The sequence below is a fragment of the Lycorma delicatula genome, chromosome 10 (assembly GCF_047948215.1).
Source record: "Lycorma delicatula isolate Av1 chromosome 10, ASM4794821v1, whole genome shotgun sequence".
NCBI classification, from domain to species: Eukaryota; Metazoa; Arthropoda; class Insecta; order Hemiptera; family Fulgoridae; genus Lycorma; species Lycorma delicatula.
This window is the reverse complement of record NC_134464.1, coordinates 1,994,927-2,019,880: the sequence shown is the minus strand read 5'-3', so window position 1 is coordinate 2,019,880 and position 24,954 is coordinate 1,994,927. Positions and strand designations below refer to the sequence as shown.

General features: G+C 27.8%; 1 protein-coding gene across 3 annotated transcripts in view; it reads left to right on the top strand.

The window, feature by feature from the left end:
* cno (adherens junction formation factor afadin) overlaps positions 1-24,954 on the top strand; it is a 650,000-nt gene that overhangs the window by 517,442 nt on the left and 107,604 nt on the right. For all 3 annotated transcript variants that reach the window (XM_075376810.1, XM_075376809.1, XM_075376812.1), the window contains 3 exons: positions 13,186-13,338; positions 18,990-19,234; positions 20,693-20,811. In XM_075376810.1, coding sequence (XP_075232925.1) covers positions 13,186-13,338; positions 18,990-19,234; positions 20,693-20,811 — 517 coding nt within the window. The remainder of the gene's footprint in view (positions 1-13,185; positions 13,339-18,989; positions 19,235-20,692; positions 20,812-24,954) is intronic.

Below are 24,954 nucleotides of genomic sequence, written 5' to 3'. Positions count from 1 at the left end.
CAGTTAACAATGATGTTAAAGAACTATTTAAATTTGGAGTAATAGTGCAAGGTGAAAAGATAAAGATTTATCAATAATATATTAATTCTACCTGAAAATAAAAAAGAATTAGAAGAAAAATAAAAGACATGAATGAAGTCCTTCGCAAGAACTTCCGCATGAAAATAAAAAAGAACAAAATGAAAGTAATGAAATGTGGTAGAAATAAAGTAGATGGACCACTGAATATAAAGATAATAAAAAATTTGTTATTTGGGAAGTAGAATTACCAAAGATGGATGCAGCAGGAGCGATATAAAATGCTGAATAGCAAACGGCGAAACGAGCCTTCATTCAGAAATATAATTTGTTTACATCAAAAATTAATTAAACGTCAAGAAAACATTTTTGATAGTATATGTTGTATAGTGTAGGAGCTTGTACGTGTAGCTTTTTATGGAATTGAGACTTGGATGATCAGAGTACCTGAGAAGAAAAGATTAGAAGTTTTTGAAATGCGGTGATATTGGAGAATGTTAAAAATCAGGTGGGTGGATAAAGTGACAAATGAAGAGGTGTTGTGGTAAATTGATAAGGAAAGAAGCATTTGAAAAAATATAGCTAAAAGAAGAGATAGACTTGTAGGCCATCATAAGGCATCCTGGAATAGTCACTTTGATGTTGGAGGGACTGGTAGATGGGAAACATTGTGTAGGCAGACAGCGTTTGGAATATGTAAAACAAATTGTTAGGGATATATGATGTAGGGGGTGTACCCAAATGAGACAATTGGCACTAGATAGGGAATCTTGGAGAATTGCATCAAACCAGTCAAATGACCAAAGACAGAAAAAAATTATTCTAGGTAAATGTGTACAATTAGTAATCAGGTTTATTTTTTTAGTTTTTAATAATTATTTTATTTTAATGTACATTATACACATACAAACACAAACAACATGTATATATATAAAAAATTAAATTCCCGCAAAGTCGTGATTTTGGAACTAATTACAAATATGTATAATTATTAAAATGTAAGGAAGCATTGACTTATGACTTATACCTCTAAGCTTAAAGTAATATGCTTCTATTTTCTAAATTAATTTTTAAAAAGTAAATTGAAATGTATATTATATTTGTTAAAAGGAAAAATGAAAAAAAAGACCAACTGAAAAAAATGTTTTTTTTTTGTTATAAGTTTTCTGGTATAGGTTTTGTGGAATACATATTAATACTTACTCTGAAATTTTCTCTATTTCTCATTTCAGTGTAGAGAGATGATTAACATAGCATGCAATAATTAAGTCAATCATTTGTTTTTTAAACCCTTTTTTTCTGTACAGTTCTCTAATTCAAGGTTTGCCTGATTGTATAGTGTATTTGAATGAGGCATTTTTTAATAATTCTTTCATTCTATTGATTATGTGTAGATAACACCTGCACATAAAATTTCTATTAAATGTGGTAACACCACATCTGATCACTGTTTTAATTTTTTTTTCAAAAATACACAAATCATACCTTGAATGAAGAATCATAATTCTTTTATTTTCACTGTTCTTGTGTATTCATTTTTTAAATACAACAGATAAATAAATACTTAAATTATATACCGATTAGTCTACAAAGCTTGGTAGAAACAATGACTTAGAAGTTCTCAGAAATCTATACCGTGTGAGTCAATTAAGTATAGTCATCACAAGAGTAATTTAAACTTGCCTTATATGACAGATCTTGCGCAGTCCTCCAAATTGCCCTTCAGGACCAGATGACATTACGATTTCAAAACTTTCTAGACCGTATTTAACTCCAACCGTTGTCCAATGTTCATTAAAATTTAGTTTGATCAAAGCATTGTATATACAAGTCACTGTAAAATAGATTTAGTAATTCACCTCTTCTAGAACTATTAATATAAAACTGTGTCTTATTAATAAATTAATATTAATAAGACACACATTAGGATTTATACATTTATGCATGCGCATAATATGTAATTATTTCCTGAGCTTTTTAAACTCATGGGCAACCTTAAAAAGTAGATAAATTAATAAAAGAATCTGGGTTATCTAAAATTTGCCTTAATTAAATATTTTTCCTTTTTAATATTGTTAAAGAACTATCTAATTGGAGTAATAGTGCAAGGTGAAAAGATAAAGATTTATCGATAATATATTAATTCTTGCTGAAAATAAAAAAGAATTAGAAGAAACAATAAAAGGCATGAATGAAGTCCTTAGCAGAGTTTAATTAATGTACCAGGACAACTATGATTTAATCTAAATGGATTTTTTCTTTCTCCTGTTATTTTGTAAATTTTACAAGAAAGAACTTTGTGATCATAGAAGTTGAGGTCCTACTTATACTGTGATGCCCTGTTGATATCAACAGTACAATTGTCTAAATGAATGATCTTTTATATATTTATTAATAATACCTGTTTTTACCTTTATTTTGATATTGACTTGTTATTTTAATGTAAACAATTTTTTTTTTGTAATAGAATTATTCATTAAATTAATTTAATTAATCTTTATTTTATCATCTTTGATAATTTTTGATTGCATTACTAATAGTTTATTTAATTTGTCTGGTTTTTTATATGTTCAATCATGTTTACTATGTATCCATAAAGAAATGATAATATTAATATAACATATAATTTAGAAAGAATACATGCAAAAAAAAAATCAGTTTATATTTTTGTATAAATTACAAAACTTTAAAAGAAAACAAATCTATTTTCCTATTTTCTCTCTTTTTTGTGATGTTTTTTGTCCTTTTTTCATGTAAAATTGATCTTGTATGCATATATGCGATGACAAATACATTCATTTATATTTGAAATTCTTTTTATTTTACAATATTCTCATGAGTCTATGAAACCTGTCTATCCTTATATCACTTTCTTTAAATAATTCAATAGTAGAAAACCAAATTGAGTGTAGAAGTTTGTCCCTCAAGATTTGAATCCTATTTTCTTATATTATAGTGTAACTATTCAGTTTTCAGCGTATCATATCACATATGGTTGCATTTTATCACTCCAATATTTTTACAGAAATTCTATGTAATACAAAAATTTAATCTACTTGTTAACAAGCAAAATATGTTTTTTAAGATTTTAATAAATTTTTTTAATTTATTTTTTGACATTATTAGATTTTTTTATCAAAATCAGATATAAAAATTTAAAGGAGACATAATAGCAAATAATTTTACATCATTTTTTGCCCAGATTAATGTGCTATAAACTAGTTATATTAATAATTATAGAAGTATTTCTGCATTATCAATACCGGTTTGATCTTAAGATGATAAGCGATGGGCCGAAATGGTGCCATGATACATTTTGTATTTTTATGGTTCCTCTGTACTAAACATTTTTAGAGAAAATCACCTTTAATGTAAAGTGAAATGACATGAGTGATAAAAACTAACCTAAATAAAAGAAACAAATAATTGTTTTCATTTTCTGTGATAAATGGCCAAAACACTGTAGTAAACCGATGTTTGTGGATTATTGAGTCGTTCACATTCGTTCACTCACTGAATTTAAAAACAACTCATTTTCTGTTCTGGTAGAAGACTATATATTATTTTTTGATTTACAAGAGGTAGGTGATGCTATTATTTCCATGATGTAATTTATTTTTTTCAATTTTGGCTTTGTATTTAAGTATGAAAACCAAATTTAAAATGAGTTATAATCCACTTAATTTCTCTAATCATCAGTTCTGATTGAGTTTGTAAACTGTTATCATATCCTATCTTCATAACACATTCTGATTATCATTGGCATAGAAATTATGTGCACTTATGAGGTTGCACTTATGTGCACTATGAGGTTTATAAAAATAAAACCTTTCATCATTTAAAAATAATTGTAGTATTTTTAGAATTATTTTGGTGCGATATTAAACTTTTACTTTTTAATAATTTTCTAAGGATGTTATCTTTTTTTTCCCCAGCTGGAGGGGGGGAAAGCTCTTTCAGCTGCTGCCTGTCTGCACAGGTGGCAGTGTTGGGCTCTCACCAACTAAAACCCCTACCTGTGGTACAACACGCCCTGATACCCATCTTCTGGCATTACTTAGGACGCATGCTGTATACTTCCCGCAGGGCTTCAATGAGTGGTTCAGAGAGTCCTGGAAGTTTTAACAGTACTGGCAACCTCTAGGGGTAGGGGTCCCAGCAATATCCTTGCCCAGGGTGTCTTATCCCCACTCAACCCAATAGCAGTCATTGTTGACAGCTTTCTTGCCATTCCAGCTCTTGGTTGAAATTGCCTTCCAATAAATTTTGCCGTCAGGCAGTTTGTCAAGGAGGTTTGTTGGACAAATGTATGTTATCTTGGTAAAAACAAAAAGGTACATTTTCAAGCTTTCTGTACCTTAACTTTGATCACGTGTTATTAAAGAAAAAAAAAACTACTGGACCATTATGATAAAATTTTTACAAAATCTAGCCCATTCTATTACTTTATGACTTAGAAAATTTCAAATTTGTATCTTAATCCGTTTTTGAATCATTATTAGATTTGCAAAATCATATTGTCTTAAATCTGTATGATACACAAGAGGCGAGGTTTCTTAGTTTCATGGTTATTTTAAATTGAAGAATGCAGCATAAGATAATTTAAAAGGTGATTCAATTTGTTTCAAAAACCGATAGGGGGTATAAATTTAATAAAATCTCAATTTCAGAAAGTGAAGTTACTTTCTGCACCAATTTTAGCCATCTCCTCCTAGGTCTACCTGTCAGTCGTTTCTTATTTATTTCCTGCCTGAAGATAGCTTTTGTTATCTATCTTCTCCATTCCTATTTTTCTTTCCTTATTCTAAGCATTTACATAACTACTTCAGTCCCATTTGGTTCATTTTCTACTTTAGTTTCCAAATCTAAGTTTCTCATTTTCTGTATTTCTCATTCTATTGCTTCTTCTTTTTCTTAAAATGTCCATCGATCATAGCAATTTCATCTTGGTCATTTCTGCTCAACTTATTACCCATATCTCCTTTCTATACAAAATGAGTTTTAATATCCACTAAAAATCTTAGTTTTACAGACTTTCATCATTACTTAACACATAATTGATGTGTGTTGACAGTCATTCTAGTCTTAAAAATAAAAACTATTCGGTTATAAAAGTTTTATTTAATTTTAAAATATTGTAAATAAACCTTTTTATTTCATAACTACGTATCTTTATCTCTTTCTTTTTCCTGTTTAGCCTCCGGTAACTACCATTTAGATAATACTTCAGAGGATGAATGAGGATGATATGTATGAGTGTGAATGAAGTGTAGTCTTGTACATTCTCAGTTTGACCATACCTGAGATGTGTGGTTAATTGAAACCCAACCACCAAAGAACACCGGTATCCACGATCTAGTATTCAAGTCCGTGTAAAAATAGCTGGCTTTACTAGGATTTGAACTCTGGAACTCTTGACTTCCAAATCAGCTGATTTGGGAAGACACGTTCACCACTAGACCAACCCGGTGGGTACATATCTTTATCTCTACTTCTCTAAATAATCACTGCCACTGACATTGAGGCATTTATGTAATGCTCTGTGAGCTTCATGGTACCATCATTTTATTATTTTGCTACCAGTCCTGGTATCTACCAGGACTGGTATCCGCTCGCTATTCAAAAATTACTTCAACTTTTCAACCAGACATTCAGACCTAAGTTTAGATTGAATATTATAGAACATTCTGTCCAAATCTTTGCAGAAAAATTATGCATTAAAAGTTTAGATTGTGGATTTATATTATCTTCATCATCCCTTTTTCCAATTTTGAATTAAGTAATTTGACTTAAAGAATTTCATGATAGTTTTGTGCAATAATTTTGTCCCTTGTAATATACATTTCTTCACTTTTTGTTCTTTGAAATACTTTGTTCAACAGATGTACCACCTCAAAAAGAGAAAGAAGGTACTAAATAGTTCTTATCGACATGAGCATAGAAATTATCAGATTTGGTTTTATATATAGTAATTAACCTTCTGATTTCATGTACCATCAGGTATATTAACGAGCAGTATTATTATTTTTCTTAAATAATTATCTAATTTAATAACATTGTAATATTTTATCAGGCTGAATCTTATAATAGAATTTTTTTATTGGGTTTTCATATAAATGAATCAACTTCAGTTTTGATTCATTGTGAAGTATGAAGTAGAAAAAATGTAACTTCTTCATAATAACGAGATGGTAGAGTGTTGTAATTACAAAGTATTGTTGAAGCCACTTTACTTTGTATAAGAAAACTCTATTTTCTTTGAGTGTATGAGCTTTTGGTTTTTATGAGTATACATCTTGTTATTGTATAAAAACATTCAGTGAATTTCCAGAAATGGCACTTCAACTCCTTTAAAAAAATTCTTTTTCAGATTTTTGTTTTCAAAATTATATTTATTATATAATTCAATTTTTTTGCTTATTTTTTTAAGGACAAAACATGTTGATTTAAAACGGTGTGTTTTAATGAACCAAAAAAAATGACAAATTGGCATAGTGATTAATACCGTGACTTCTTTATCAGCTAGTTACAGTTTCAGTTCTCGATAATGGTCTGGCATGTTTTCATATTTTATCTATCCAACCTTTTCCATTAAAATATTATATTACTTAAATAAATGCTTGTCTGAGGTAGAAAAATAAAATAAAAATTAAATTAAAATGAATGTAAAATTTTAATCTGGTTTTTGTTTTATTCATTAAAAAAATGATATAATTATGACGAATAAGAAAAGATTAAATATAAATATAAAGTTAGAACAATTTTATTTAATGTTAATTAAGTAAGAAGACATTTATAAAAAAAAGCCGGTTCAATTTTGCTAAACTTTACCTGTATTTGTTTAGAATATAAAATTTAATTCCTCCACCAGTAATAAAGTTTGAAATTTCACCTCAAAATTTTGATACACATGAAGATTGACAGGAAGGTAAGTTTTTTAATTCTTTTTTTCTGTACTTCATCTGTACACTATAACAGTCAGGGAAAATAATAAATAGTTGTTTACTTTTACAGTTACAAAAACCAAACTCTGTGCTCAGCGATTTAGGCTGAATTATTACACTATTGAAAAGTAATAATATAAATACTTAGTTTTTATTATGTTGTAACATAAGATATTATAACTTCTCCAGCCTTTCATATGACCTGGAAAGCACCTGAGGTGCGAGTGACACTGTTTCTGTGAGAGTAATTTTGTTCATATGTAGTTAGTCTGTTTGATTAGTAGAATGATGTCACTTGTAGGGATGAATATTACTTGCAGTCCAGCGGTTAGGCATGTTGATATGCGAAGTATATTTGGTTCCTGACAGGGAATCGCTTAACTCCTTGCTTTCCCTATTAAGTCGGGCAAGGGATGTTTGTTATTTGTTAGGGTAGCTGCGTCATTTTCTGAAGTAGTTTATGACTTATGTTAGGTCTACGACCATTACAGCAATAGCGTTTTGTTACATGTACGTATTTTTTATAAGAGGTATTTGTTGTACATATAAATAAAAGTAAGAAACTCGTAAATTTTTTAAAACAAAAGATTATAAACGTTAATAGTTTATCATAGAAGAAGGTAATAAACTAAATATATTTATGTTTTGATAATTCTACTACTTACAATAAAAACAACACCGCATATAAATAAAGGGCAACATGTTAAGAATATCCTCTCGCAGAGTGTATTGAAGTATCCTGAAATTGTGTAAACAAAATTATGAATTTAAATAAAAAATAAAATGTTTTTATTGAATTTTTGAAACGTTATAACTAGTTGAAGTAATTCTTTGTTTTTAAATTAATAAAGAGAGAGAGGATAGTCAAGAGAAAAAAATATATTTGTAGGAGTAATGGATAAAAACATGATACAGTTAGAAAATAAAGAAATTTAAAGTGAGTGTAAGAAAGTAAGTTGTCCAAATTAAATTAAAATGTAACATATTGATAAGTATATTTAAATATCCATTTAAATATACTATATATGAATTAGTAATTTCATTTAAAGGTTTTAGTGTGTACACCAAATATTATTCATTCATTTTAGTACTTTTATTTTACTAGTTGTAAAACTACTTCTCTTTTAACCCATTTTATTTTTTTTAAATTCAGTTTAAGAATAAGAAAAAAATATGTTAAACATTGTATTTTTCACCAACTCACTCTTCCCTAATTTCCTTATTTTGCAAAGAGCTTGCAAATTTGGCATAGTATATATATTCAAATATATACAATTCAACTTAATCCACTCAAGTATAGATATAAGGCAACTCTTACCTAATTTGTATATTTATATAATTTTTCACAAAAGTACTTTCGCGGAATCCCGCATCATCAGTCGTGTATAATATATATAAAATTGCATATTAAACATAAAATTATAGGACAAAAAGGTTAAAATTGTAATTACGCATACAAGAGTATATATGAAGTTGTTAAATAAAATAAAAACAAATATTTAATAACATGTATATAGCTAGCCAAATACTACAGTACTGTACTATTTTATTTAAATAAATATTTTATGTAATATCTATGAAAGTGCTGCTATCTATTGCAGCTTTTATGAGTGTGTCTCCTTCAAAATCTGTCTAAGTTGAATCTTTGTTTATATATATAATATTTTTCTAAAATATCTAGATTTTTATTTGTTTCCTATTTTAATTTCTAATATTTCTAAATTAATATTAACATCAGAAATGGAATGTTTATTGTTTATAAGACGATTTGAAATATTAGAGAAGCCCAATTTTTTATTTTTATAATGCCTAAAATATTCATAAAATGTGGCTTTAAATGATCTATTGGTTTTATCTATATAAATATCATCACAATCATTACACTATCTTATAAACCCCACATAAATTGTATAAATCAGTAATTTTATTGTTCTTTGATTATTTTATTATGTGGCTTTAGTTTTATTTGCAGGTTTTAATTTATCCTTGTGTAAACTTTAGTTATATTTTCAACAATATTGTTAGTGTATGAATGTTTTAAGTAAACGTTATCAGTCTTCCGTGTGCTATGTATTGGTTTTAAAGTTATAGTATTATTAAATTTTGATGTTTGTTTTTTATACATACTATCAATTAACAAAGCACAATATCCATTTTGAATTGCAATTTGTTTTATGATATATATTTCAATGTTTAATTTTTTTTAAATTATTTTATGTATAACGGATAGCTCTGTTAATTATATTTGTATATATGTTAGTTAATTTTATGAGACCAAGAATAATTTGATTATCTATGAATTGTTATTTTATTGGCTATAAGTTTCCTGTCTACTGAAGTTACAATTTGATTAATTTTTGATATAAACAAATTATATTTCTAACTGAAGGCTCGTGCTATTCGGCATTTTATATCGCTCCTGCTTCGTCCATCTTTAGTAATTCTACTTCCCAAATAACAAAATTCTTCTACCTCCATAATCTTTTCTCTTACTATTGTTACATTCAGTGGTCCATCTTCGCTATTTCTACTACATTTTATTACTTTCATTTTGTTCTTGTTTATTTTCATGCGGTAGTCCTTGCGTAGGATTTCATCCATGCCGTTCATTGTTCCTTCTAAATCCTTTTTATTCTCAGCTAGAATTACTATATCATCAGCAAATCGTAGCATCTTTATCTTTTCACCTTGTACTGTTACTCCGAATCTAAATTGGTCTTTAACGTCATTAACTGCTAGTTCTATGTAAAGATTAAAAAGTAACGGGGATAGGGAACATCCTTGTCGAACTCCCTTTCTTATTACTGCTTCTTTCTTATGTTCTTTAATTATTACTGTTGCTGTTTGATTTCTGTAAATGTTAGCAATTGTTCTGCTATCTCTGTATTTGAACCCTATTTTTTTTTAAATGCTGAACATTATATTATATTATATTCCAGTCAACATTATCGAATGGTTTTTCCAGGTCTGTAAACGCCAAGTCTGTTGGTTTGTATTTCCTTAATCTTCCTTTTACTATTAATGTGAGCGCTCAAATTGCTTCCCTTGTCCCTATACTTTTCCTGAAACCAAATTGGTCTTCTCCTAATACTTCTTCCACTCTCCTCTCAATTCTTCTGTACAGAATTCTAGTTAAGATTTTTGATGCACGGCTAGTTAAGCTAATTTTTCTGTATTCTTCACATTTATCTGCTCCTGCTTTCTTTGGTATCATGACTATAACATTCATTTTGAAGTCTGATGAAATTTCCCCTTTTTTGTAAATATTTCACACCATTTTGTATAATCTATCAATCGTTTCCTCACCTGTACTGTAAAGTAATTCTACAGATATTCTCTCTATTCCAGGAGCCTTTCTGCCATTCAAATCTTTTAAAGCTCTCTTAAATTCAGATCTCAGTATTGTTTCTCCCATTTCATCCTCTTCTTCCTCTATAACATCATTTTCTAATTCATTTCCTCCATATAACTCTTCAATATATTCCATCCACCTGTCGACTTTACCTTTCGTATTATAAATTGGTGTACCATCTTTGTTTAACACATTATTGGATTTTAATTTATGTACCCCAAAACTTTCCTTAACTTTCTTGTGTGCTTCGTCTAGTTTACCATTGTTCATTTCTCTTTCCACTTCTGAACACTTTTCTTTAATCCACTCTTCTTTCGCTAGTTTGCACTTCCTGTTTATAGTATTTCTTAATTGTCGATAGTTCCTTTTACTTTCTTCATCACTGGCATTCTTATATTTTCTACGTTCATCCATCATCGTCTGAAATCCAAGGTTTTCTACCAGTTCTGTTTGTTCCGCTTAAATTTGCTTCTGCTGATTTAAGAATTTCCTTTTTAACATTCTTCCAATGTTCTTCTACATTTTCTACCTTATCTTTTTTACTCAGACCTCTTGCGATGTCCTCCTCAAAAATCTTTACCTCCTCTTCCTCAACCTTCTTTAAATTCCACTGATTCATGTGACACCTTTTCTTCAGGTTTTAAACTCCAATCTACATTTCATTAACACTAAATTATGGTCGCTATATCAGTATCTGCTCTAGGGTAAGTTTTATAGTCGACGAGTTGATTTCTGTATCTTTGCAGAGTTGCTTTGATACCTTGCAGTATCGCCTGGATTTTTCCATGTTTATTCTTCTATTATGATTTTTAAACTGGGTGTTGGCAATTTCTAAATTATACTTTGTGCAAATCTCTGTAAGTCGGCCCCTTCTTTCATTCCTTTTGCCCAGCCCATATTCACCCACTATATTTCCTTCCTTGCCTTTTCCAATGCTTGCATTCCAATCTCCAACTATTATTAAATTTTCATCTCCTTTTATATGTTTAATTGCTTCATCAATTTCTTTGTATACACACTCTACCTCATCATCATCATGGGCACTTGTAGGCATATAGACGTTAACAATCGTTGTCGGTTGTTAACCTCACTAATTCCCACTATAGCTATATTTATCCTATCCATTTCCTTCTTTAAATTTTCTAACCTACCAAATTTTTTTAGACTTCTAACATTTGATGCTCTGACTCGTAGAATGTTATTTTTTAATTTTTTGGTGGCCCCATCCTTAGTAGTCCCCACCCAGAGATCTGAACGGGGGACTAGTTTACCTCCGGAATATTTTACCAAGGTAGGCACCTCCATCATTTTTATATGAAAATGCAGAGAGCTACATTTTCTTGGAAAAAAAGCAGCTGTAGTTTTCCATTGCTTTCAGCTGCGCAGTACTCAGAGGATTGAGTGATGTTGATATGGCTGTTTAAGTCATCTTTACCTATGCCCTTAACAAGTATTGAAAGAGCTGTTGCCCTCTTTCAGGAATCATTCCTTCGACTGGCTTTCAATAGATACCTCTCCGATATGGTTGCACCTTCGATCCAGCTATTCTGTATCACTGAGCACTCAAGCCCCCTCACCAACGGCAAGGTCTCCTGATTCATATAGGGAGCAAATCCCTTTATTATATATTAAATGGTGGTTCATCTGGATGATCATTCTTTACTTTCATTGCATTTATTATTGTGGTTGAATTACTTATATTATTATATTATTGGAGAGCTTTTATTTCATTATTTTGTTTCCGAACATACTATGCAAAATATTCATTCAGCTTCATTGTTACCTCACATCACTTGCTTCAAATACACTTCCCTCGAATTTTAATATTAACAATTTACATTTCTATAATCTCTCTATCCTAATACAATCTATTTCTTGAGTTTTACATTTTTATATTTATTCACATTGTTTACAGAAACAAATGATAAAATAAAGTATAAATTAAGTTTATTAGTAACACACGGGAAAATTTTTATACTAGAATAGAAGTTTTGTAACAGTATTATGCTAATTTATATTACAAATTTCCATTTTTGTTACATTAATTTTCATTCTGTAACAAAGAAAAGTTATCTCTGTGTGTGTGTGTGTTTTGTGGTTGAACTCGGTGAAGTATAATAATACACTGTATACAAGTTCAATTTGTATGCACTTAAATATTCATGTTCGGTTATAATATATTTGTTATGCTAAGAAGAGACAATTCCATTAACTAATTTAAATTATTAATGTAACAATGTTAAAATCATTATTTTACTTCTATTATTTATTGCATGAAAGTTGTAGAATGCTTTAGTTTCAAAGTAATTATGTGAATAATATATTTTGTGCTTTTGTTCATTCTCGAACGGTGTTTCACTTAAAAGTTCTCAACATCAGGTTTTATTTCAAGCTAAACTTTTAAGTGTTGAATATCAAAAACATTTGTATCCAATTTTTGAAATCCACATCCATTTTCTGGCTTCTTGTTATTTATCAACTTATTTAAATGCTAACTCGTAATAAATGCAAAGCTGAATAAACTTGATTTTTATTTTTTATTTTTATGATTCCTTTAGAATTTACTTAAAAACTAAGTTTTTTCCTGTTCATTAGATTTATCTCTCTCATTTTTTCAGTTGTCTGTTTTTACAGAAATGTCCTGTCTGTCATAATGAATAGTAGATGGTAGGTTTTATTTATAAATAACCATTTTTGTTATTTTATATAATTTAATAAGTCTATTAAAATATATATAATTATGCCAGAACATCGCAATTTTTTTACTCTTCCTGACTTTCTGATTTTTTTAATTTATGTTATGGTTTTGCACTCCTTTAATGTATGTATATATTATTTTGATAATTTCTAATTTTTGTTTTTTTTTTCTAGGGTCGATTATGTTTCATGTCCGGCGAAGGCCTGCTGATTATCATCCAAGGAAACGAAAGAAGAAACCACAACAAAAATGGAATCAGCAGGCAGATTTGGATCACCGTTATGATTCGCTTGATAGATTGCCATATTTTCTTGAATTAAATCCTGGTTAGTAATTTATTTTATCAGTAATATTATTATTTTTTTTTTTTAATTTTTAATTTGTTGGTAAATATTTATATTAAAAACTTTGTTTAACTTATTCTAATGAAGATAAACAAATCAAAATTTTCTTTTTGTGAGAAGAGGAAGGAATAATTTTTTGAGAGGTGGTAAAGATTATTATATTTCATTATTTTGTATTCTGCCTGGTGGCAGGTCCGTTACACCGCCACTGGTTCCATCCATTTCTGTCCCAAGCCTTCTCTTCTGCTGTTTGAAGTTTCCAATTTTCACTTCATCTATTAACTTCATCCTTCTTTTTAATTTTCTAATAATCAATGTTTAATTTTAATTTAGTAATAGATAATTTTTACGTTTTTAACTTGCTAATAATTAATTTACAGTTTATACGGAATTCCTAAACTATGCTAGGTTGTAGACATGATTTCCTGTAAAAATCCAAATAATTAATAAAGAAACCTAATCATATTATTTTGTTGCAGTAAAAATAATACTTAGAAAACAGTGTTTAAGATGATTTTCTTAAATATTAGTTACCAGTATCTGTTTTGAACATAATTATCAAAGTTAAATTTTTCAAATATGGCACTGTTGGTATATAAAATTAATTATGATATAAAAATAAAATAAAAATCAACCTTACCAACAATTTATGTTACATCCATCCCCAGCGCTTCAGTCATTTGACCATCCTCAGGTGAAAATGTTTTTCATAATTTAAAACATAAATTAAAGATGTTATTAAAATGTTAAAAGTATAATAACCCGGTTGTCATTGTATAAAAATAATTACGCCAGTTCAGTAAGAATGTTCAGTTGTTATGAACGTTGTTTCATAACAACCGGTTGTTGTTCTCTCTTAGTGAACTGGCGTAATTATTTTTATACTATGCCAACCGGTTGTTACGCTTTTAATATTTTATAAAAGCTTTAATTTATGTTTTAAATTATGAAAAATGTTTTCTCCTGTGGATGGTCAAATGACCAAAAGCGCTAGAGATTCAATATTGATTGTTGATAAGTTTGATTTTTATTTTATTTTTATATTATAAATAATTATCAAAATTCTTAGCCTTGCCAGTGATTAATTTCCTATATAATTTTATGGCTGGCTTCATTCATTAGAAACTGGATGTTTGATTCTTCTTTTGATTCTATCTACTAATAGATTTAAATTAAACTTCCACTGTTTATCTATCATAATTATTTTTATTCATTTCCTTATATCTTCCTGATGTCTCCAACCATTCCAGTCCTTCTTCTTCTTCCTTTACATTACCATTTTCCCTCTATGAATTCACAGAGATCTTCTATGAGTTCATATATCTTTCATAAAAGATAATTTCCATGTCGGATACACCTTAACCAAAATATTTTTCTCTTTCTTATTATCTTCATTAACTTCTGCACCTTCTAATTTTTTCTCAGTACTTACTCATTTTTAATTTTGCCTATCCATTTTACTTCTCCATTTCCTTTTGACATTTGAATACTATCCAGGTACCACTTTTCCTTCTTTCTGATTGTTCATATAATAAAATATTCAATACAAAACATTTAGCAAACATATTTCCAGGTTCTCTCATAGACCCCATAATGACTGTTTTAGTATCTTACTTTATATAGCGATATTTTAATGGAACTTTCTTCCTTGTTAACTCTGGTCACCCTTTTTTTCATTTTGAACTCTCCTAATTTTTACAAACAAACATTCTTCATCATTACAACCAGTTCCTTTTTTAATTCCATCCATTCCATTCAGTCATCCGCACATTTCATTGTTGTTATTCTTTCTGAAGATGTTTCATTTTATGTTTTTACTTATGTATTTCTATGCAGTAATTTATTAGTCTATTTATGTTAAATTTGTGTTGCTTATCTGAATAATGTGATTAAAATAATTTAAATAATTAATTTTAGGAAGAGTATTTATTTGTATTTAACATAAAGCTATTTAATTTCTTAATAAACAAAGGTGCCGGTCCATATGAAAATATATTAAAAGTGGCATGTCGATTTTACTATAGGTTTATCGGATGTATTCAGTTTATATGATGAATCATGAATATTGGTATTTTTGTCTAAAAGCTGTAGTTTTAAGTAAAAATTGTTCGAGTAAACTTTTCTTTTATTGGTTGTTTTTTCTTTTTCAGTTGTTGAAAGTTTAACTAAACAGTAATAGTTTTCAGAGACATTACTTATCATTTATTGTTGTTTTCTACGTAGACCGTCTAACTACATAATAAGAAATTCTGTTGTGTCCCAGTTTTGTTTTGTCTTACTTGTTCTTTTAAATGACACTATAAATAATCAAATTGTTTTATTTCTTTTATTTTTTTTTTATGGAAAGTATTGACAGTATATATAAAATAATTCTATTTTTTGTTTTTAATGGCTTGTTTATTTACCTAAGTAGAACGTTTTCTTTGGTAAAGTTGTACGTGGTTTTAATTATTTACAAGATTGAGAATTCAGATTTATTTTTTCTCATTATGAATAATTTAATCTGTTTTTTTAATCGCATACAATTCTTTTCTTAACAACAATTATACTTTTCTAGTTTCATAAATTACCAAATTAATTATAAATTATATAATTATTTATCGGGGTTATTTCTCATTTCACTTTTTTTTAAAAGAAACTTCAGTTTCTGTTGATTTCATCACCTTTTTAGTTATATTTCCATTTTTCAAGGGAAATAAAGAAGGTGTTTTTGGATGCAAAGTATAACTTTTTTTAAATATATTATAAATAGAAATAGATTTTAAAAAAATGTTACTGAGAAAAAAAATATCTTGAAGTAAAAATATTTGAAAAAACCAAGAACAAAGAGGAAGCTATTTCTTTTAAACATTTTTAAAGTGTTTTTTTGAGTTTAATTTAATAACAACTAAATTATTAATTATACTGATTGTTTTAATGAACCTATGGTATTCCCTTCTAGAAAAAAAATTCTTTCCATTAAGAAGTATATGAGTTTTTATATATTTTTTAAGAAACAGAGTGACTGTAGTTTTTATTCATTGCACAAATACCATTTTTTGACCTTGAAAATACTAAAATCAATTTATATGTACTCCTGATTAATGGTCCTGTATTATTATGCTTTTACATTAAATTCTAGATGAGAAATTCTTTAGTTTTATTTGTTGAAGCTATCAAAATGAGTGATAGATTTTGAAAAAAATATCCAAAGTAGCCACTATAAATCATGTATGCATTTCAATTGGAAAATAGAAATAAACTGCACAATAAACAACATAGTAAATGTTTTAAAATAAAGGAATTCCATAAAAGACTAGTTTTATCGTAATAATTTCTTTGGAGGTTGGGTTTCAATTAACCATACATCTCAGGAGCAGTCGACCTTAGTCTGTTCTAGACTACATTTTTATTGGTACATTTACACTTCCATTGCATTACATCCGCAGCTATGTTAGGGCTGGCATGCCGGTAGATGTAATTGCATTTGCCTATACACACACATCCAGACCCAGCTGTAGCTGGAAAACTGGTTGCAGAAATATTTATATAATAATATAACTATAAAGTATAATTTTATATATATATTTATATAATTTTATATTATATATATATATAATATAGAAATAACAGTATAGTCCTTCATGCATAACGGTAGACCATCATCTATTTCAGACTTTCATCCTCTTTCAAATGTGGAAATATGCTTAATAATTAACTATAAATCCTACAGAATTAGAATCAAAGCATTATTATATTATTAAGAAAAACTAATAACACCGTTAAAATATTTCTAACATTATTTGAAATACTGAATTATAATTCTTAATGATTGTTTTTATTTACAAGGTTATCTTATAATTGTGGGCTTAAAATGTTAAGCTTTTTGATTAGTTACAGTAGAATCCTATAAAGATAAAGTAGGTTGGTTGTTGTATCTTACGGTATTCAGGTTTAATGACTTCGATAAAATATGTGTAAAGAGTAAAAATTATAGATGATAAAAGATTGGATCATTAATGTAGAGAAAAAGAGAAAAAAAAATTTAATTATGCACAATAATGATTATTACATTTATTGTAGTGCAGAAAAAATATAAATTGGTCTTTTTAATATTTTTGTATTTAAGTTGAAAAAAAATTGAAGTGTTAAAATATTTTTAGAATGATTGATAAGTATGTAGGTTTGTGTTAGCCGTATAAAAAAAAACTCAAGATATTATACTGTTCTAAATAACAAAATTCTTTTTACAACAAAATCTGAACCGGTTTGTATACTTTGAGTCGCAAAGAAAATAAAGTATTTTTGTTTAAAGACAAAATTATTATTTCCCTCAGGTTATCTCTTACAAAAAGAAAAATTAATATGAGAATTCTAGTGCATTGTTATTTTAAGTAGTGATATGCCAAGTTCAATTATGACATTTTATTAGAGATTTTTAAAAATTGACACATGTTGCGTTTACTGTTTTTTTATATCTTACTTAACAACCTAAATAAAGAAGTTGAGAATAATTAAATAAATAAATATCGCTCTAGGTTTGATTCCTGACTTACGCTAAGGATATTTTTTATTATTCAGAAATTAATATTAATATGTAAGCTAAAATTATTATTTTGATAAAATAGTGATATTCAATTTTTATTGCATAATTTTAGAACCAGTACTTTAAATATTATTGGCTTCATCACCTTCCAAAAAAAAGGAAACCTGACAACATGATGGTTTAATTTTCCTGGCTATATTTAACTTAACAGTTAGGAATAAACTTAAACTGTATGAAAGAAACTACATCATACCCTTGTTCAGATTTGTTTAATAATATTAATGAGTAATTTAAATGAGTCATCATATATCATCATTATATGTTTTCCTCTTCCTTCTCAGAGAATTTAAGAAAATAGATGCATACAGATATTTACATATACACAGAATTATACCCTGGTTTTTTTTTTGGATTCAGGACACCTCAGAATATGAGAAATGCAAAAAAAAACAGTTCCTTCCCCTTTTTATAATATCTCCTTGTACTATACTGAATACTGTATTTTTTGCTGTAATAGAGAGGAAAGTAAAAAAAAAAGTTGTTTTTACTGCCTTAAAACGTACTTTTTAGGTAATTTTCATTAGAGTTGACTTAGTTATTCCTTTGTCATTTCCTCACCACTTAAAAATAATCTATTCTTAAAATTCTGCTCCATTTTACAACTGTTTTTAAAATCATATCGGGTTCTATGATTATTTTGTTCCTGTTTTTTAAAGTCTTCTGCTTGTCTCAAATTGATTAGATAAGATATTGTTAAAAATTCTTTTCATAGCAGAAACATTCACTTATTGCAGATTGTACATTAGATCTGTTTAGCGGCGGGTGTTTTTAAAGTGTAAAATCAAAGTTATAGATGTTTTTGTTTCTGTTCTGACTAAAGTAATCCAGTCTTTTCAGATAAAATAACAAAATATTATTTTCCTGTTATTGTATTGTTGTATTATCCAAAAAACAAATTATAAAAAATCGTGTGATTAGCAATTTCTCTGTAAATGTAATTATATAGCAAGATTTGTCCTTTATCTCTATATGTATTTTCCTTTTATAATTTATCAGTAATTGTAGGTATTTAAAATACCCGTTGTAATTTATATTTTGCATCATATAGATGGTACAGATGTCGCTAGTGGTTCTGCAAGAAGACATCGTTTACATCCTAATGTGACGGAAGTCGGTAGTGAAAGAGCTTCACCGCATAGTCAAAGTCAATCGTTGCAACTTTTTGGACCAAACGTTCAACCACGACATTGCGTTATAGCACATACTGAAGGAATTGTTACGGTTACACCTTGTAGTAGAGATGCCGAAACTTACGTCAACGGTCAACGTATTTATGAAACCACTATTTTGCAGGTATTTATACATTTTAATTACCCTTTAATAGGAATATTGTGTATTAAACTCTCTTGAACTGACATCCATACAAAAATGGTGTATTGTACTTCATTACTTCATACACACAAGTACATTCATTCCTCGTATGGATTATATGTAATGCATGTTAAAAATAAATAATTCTATTCTGATATTTTTGATTAACCTTTTTCAGCTGATAATAGTCAGTCATTTACTCCTAAAATTTTAATTATATGGTTACCAGATCTTATAAATGCAGTATAAATTTTTTAATAAAACTTTATATAACTGGTATGGAAAGGCACCACACAATTAAACAGATTCATTTGAAAAATTATCTCTGGTAATTTTTGGCATACACTGAAGCACATTCTGTTATAAGTTTGTGTGAAACAGTTTGAAGAAGACTAAATGTAGAGTATACAAAGGAGATAGCAGAAGAGGATGTTTGATTTTATTTTCTGCACATTTAAATTGATTAGTAAATGTATAATAAAAAAATAATATATTGACTTATGACTAGTGACTAGAATATTGTAATTAGATTGTGCCTTTCATTTTTTGTTCCCTTGTGTATAAATTTAATTTAAAAGTGCTGTGCTTATATATTTTTTATTTTAAATATATTTTATTGGAATATTTAAATAATTTTAATTAATTATTGTATTTCCTTTTTAATTTTTGTAAATTATGATTACATCAATTTAAAATATAATAGATGTAATTATAATTGCATCTATTTAAAACATTGTCAGCTTGTTGATACGAGATACTACTAAAAAAAATTACAGACTAATTACTTATAACCTTAACAGATAGATGAATATAATTTTGGTGGTCACTGTGTGTGGCATCATTATTCAGTATATCTAAAGATATAGTGAACTTTTTTTATGTGTACGACTTGTCTTACATATTATTTTGCAGCCACCTGTTTTGATTGTGGTCCAGTCTTTTAAAGATACTAAAAAAAGCACCACTTATATATACTCAAGTCTAATAATAAAACTCAGTGACCATTAAAATTAATATTTACACTATAGATTTCAGTGGTCAAGCTTTATTGTATTTGTATTATTTTAAAAGCATTCATTTCAGGGGTTGTTAAATGGATAATTATAGTTCATGAGTGTTTAGGATGTACATGCAGCAGTACTAACTTTAAAAATGTGAAAAAGTACTCAAATATCTTTAGGACAGTTTCCTGTATATTGCAACATTTGTAGGTCTATGAGAGAGTACGTATGGGATAAGTGGTTCTTGAGAGGTAGTACAGCTGAAATAATTTTTTATTTCTTCCTAAAAACAATGAGTTTTGGGCTCATAATAATGTACCAGTTGTGTTTCACAGCCTTTGAATTCAAATGGGTTTTTTTTAGACTTTAACAATATACAATTTTTTTTAAATGTTGTACGTGCTATATCATATTAATTTTTTTTTGTTTTTTTTCCCAGAGCGGTATGATTGTTCAGTTTGGTAGAATACATAGTTTCCGATTTCTTGATCCATGTCAAGAAGACAGAAGATTAAGGCAAGATTCATCAAGACCGTTACATGATTATTCATATGACAGGTGGATGTTTGTTTTAATTTTTTTTTATCACATATAATTCTGTTTGTTGCAGTATTAATCACAAGTTGTTATTTTTTGTGGTTGTAATGTATGTTGTATTTATGTATTACTATAACATTTATTATTATTATTAATCGATCAAATGGTGAATTTTTGGATGTGATTGATTTAATTGCATTAAGTGTGCTCACAATTAATTTGCACTCTTTGTATTTAAATGGGAATTTTTTATTTATTTTTAAAACTATACATTTTTATGGATATAAATATAAATATTTCATTATAAATATAATTCCATAGTTATCACCTTTAGTTATAGAGAATTTTGTAGTGATGTATTTCCTCTCCCTACATTTACCCTCATTTAAGCACTCTCATATGCTTCACTGATCTTATGCTTTCTCCTCTTTTCTTTCAGCTTTAATGAAATATTGTTTAATTAATTACTTATTCATCCCTCAATGATCAGAGCTACTCAGAAAGTATAAGTAACTTCTTAAGTTTTTGGCACTAAGCACCTACATCGTCCTATCTATTTGATCGCTTTTTGTCATATTTATTATTTACTCTCTTTTTTATTATTCACTCAGATCTTGACATATTTATTTATACACGCTTATTTTATTTGCAAAAATACTTTCTTTGTGATTAGTCAGCAGAGATTATTATTTTTTTTAAATAAATCATGAATTTTTATTTTAATATAATTTTAAAAAAAATTTTTTCAGTTCTTATTTTTTCTGTTGTTATTTAATATCCTTAATTTATGTTTTTCTTCATTGAATTTAATTGTTCATTTGCTGAAATTTTGTTTGCTAAGATTTTATATTAGGTTTTAATACTTCTCCTTTAATTTTTAGTATTTTTTGTTAACACACATACACACACACACACACACACACACACACACACACACACAGCTGATGTTCATTCATATACCTTTGGTCATCCATCTAGTTATCTCTTTATTCAACAGAAATTATAGATGAAACACTCAATCTAGAGAATATGTGAATTTAGATCAGTATATATTAATTTGTTGTATGTACCGATAAATGTTATAATTTCAAAATTATATCTTCAAAGATTATCTAAATTTGTTTTTACTGTGTTATCAAGCAGTCTTAGTTAATTTGTAAGTATACCACACATTTTCCAGTTATCTGCTGTTTATATACCAATAAAACATGAGATTCATCAAAATAAATCATTTTCCCACTCCATTTTCAGTTTTTTAAATATAAAAATCATTCTGTTATACATGAGTAATTTTATTTGACAAAAGGAGATAGAAACATTTGATTTTGTAGATTTTTCATTTTTCGCTCCTTAATGGAAATCCACAACTATTTCATACTACATAGTTTTTTATGGTAATTTTCCAACTTTCATATTTATGCGATTGTCAGAAATAGGAAAATAACACCTATTCTTTAATAGATTCAGCAATAATAGCACATCTAGTAGGATGAGGTTATTTGCACCATACATTTTACTCTCCTAAGCATTCAGGGTTAACTCCATAGAAAAGTAAACTTTGCTTAAATACGTGTCAAATTATAAAAAAATTATTAAATTTAAAAATTAGTACAAAATGTAAATAAATGAGGATTGCATCATACCTGTTGAGTAACTGACAATAAAAAAAGAAGAACTGACTTTTTGTTATTTTATCTTGTTTCAATGTTTCTCACTCGCATACCTGGTCATAATGAGCCTCAAAGTAGGTAACGCTACTTCAATTTGCAAAACAATATTGGTAACAATTGATACTGCAGATAAAAAAAAGGTCACTGTTCTGACTTGCAGCATCGAAACGAATTGTTCTTCTAACTTGCCTCACTAAAATTTTTTTGGCCTTAAATTGAGTGTAACTCGAAAATGACTCAATTAGTCTTCATCAAATCTTTACGTGTACAAATTCAGGTACACTACTTCAGCATATGTAAAATTTAAGTGAAATCGATGTAGTAGTTTTCAAGATTTTTGATCCATAAAATTTTAACATAGGCCTGTATATATATATATATATATATTTATTTATTTTTATTTATTTATTTATTTATTTACAAGGTTTATAATTAAAGTAATGAGACTATTTTTATTTTTTTTGACAGCCAAAGTGGCAACACTGTAAAGTTACTAATAAATATATGGTTATATGAACAGCTGATTTATATTAGGTATTAATATTTTTAGTTTATGTTGCCACATGAGACATAAATAAACTTTTTGTAAAATAAGTTTTTGTCGTGCATTACAAAAATGATACACTGCACTCAATTAATGAATTTTTGGCAAAGAAAAACATTCTTCAACCACCTTATTCACCTGACTTGAGTCTCTGCGATTTTTTCCTGTTCCCAAATTTAAAAAACACCTCAAAAGACACCATTTTGGAGCAGTAGAAAACATTTTAAAAAATGTAACCGGCCATCTGAAGGATATTCTGGTTTCTGAGTTCGAACACTGCTATGAAGAGTGGGAAAACCGTCTGAAGCGTTGTGTCACTTCCCAAAGGAACTATTTCAAAGGTGATAGTCCTTGTATAATTGGATTGTAAATAAAAAGTTTCTCTGAACCAGTCTCACTTTATTTGCAGATCTTGTATGTAAGGAAACCCCATTTTAATGAATGGTATTTTCTCACTCCTCATACCTCAAAACATAAAGAAAAATCATTTTCACCTCTCAGTCACACCGTGTGATTGAAAGTAATACGTTACTTTTTTATGAAAAGCCTGTAAAAAAACTTTATTCTTTTTACGTTTATATCTTGTGTTGTATTTGTTTATAATTTATTTATATTAACAATTAAATGTTCTTTTTTTGTTTTTATCTTGTTTATTGTACTCCGTTTTTTTTTTAATAATGTTATTTTTAACCGAATTATATTTCATGTTTTAGTTTTAAATTAATTTATATTACACCGAACAATTCTATGTTAAAAACTCTAATGATTAATTTTTTTTTCGTTTTTAATGTGGTAAATGCTTCTTGTAATATATAGTATTTTTGTAATTTATTTTAACCTAATAATCATTGTTTCTATCAGAACTTTGTTACTGTATTTTGTTTTTTCCTCATATAACATAGCTAAAATCTTAAAATATAGATAACACATTTGATATCCATTATTGTTTTAGAAATGTGTTTTAAAATAATTTTTTTCAATGTAAGTTACAAAACCTGTTTGTAAAATTTTATACATTAATAAGTTTTATAGAAGTTTATAATGAAATTTTCATTTACGGGTCAGATCAGATACTAATTTGGAATTTTTGTATTTAGATATTATTCCCTTGTATTCAATTCCCGTGTATTCAATTATAATTTTAATCTTTAGTTTATAATATTTAATACAGTTTTTGGTGTTCTGATATGTGTTAAAATTAACATTTTTAAGTTAAATCGCCGATAGAAAATCTAACTCCAGCAGCCATATTTCATAAATATATCAAATATTACATTTAAAAAATACTACTGCTGTTTGTCATATGTGTAATAAAAATACAGAGCAGTCAAACTTAACAGTTTTAAGAGACGCTATTATTTTCTAAATTAATTTCAATGTCAATTTGTCTGAAATTGTTCCATAACATGATTAAAATTTCTGAATGTATTGTATTTTACAAACTTGATTTCAAATATTTATATTACTCTGATTCTATGTTTAAGAACTGTTATTTTAGAGAGGCAAGTTATTTATTCTTGATTGACTCGCAATACACCTATCAATGGTATATAATACATTCTAGATTTTTTGGTAAAATTCCCAAACTTTTTAATTAAAAGATGTTTCGCTTACTTTGAAGCTATCCAAACTTGTCACCTTAAATTACTCCTCTTGACTTTGAATCCATCAATCCCAACATTTCTTCAAGCTTTCAAAATATTTCTGGAACTCTTAATTCAAGCACTGTGCAGTTTGGCAAATAGATGTTTGCCTAGTTAGTTGTTGTTGATCTTTCAACTAAACTTTTTAATGTGGGAAATAAAAAATGTTTTCTGGTTTAGATCGAGAAAATAAGGATAATGTGGAACAACTTTTATGTTTCACTGAAGGCTGACCGATTAATTAATTTTATGTGTGTGTCTATTGTCAGTAAGGAGCACCAATCCGATTGATTCCAAGCTTTGGGTC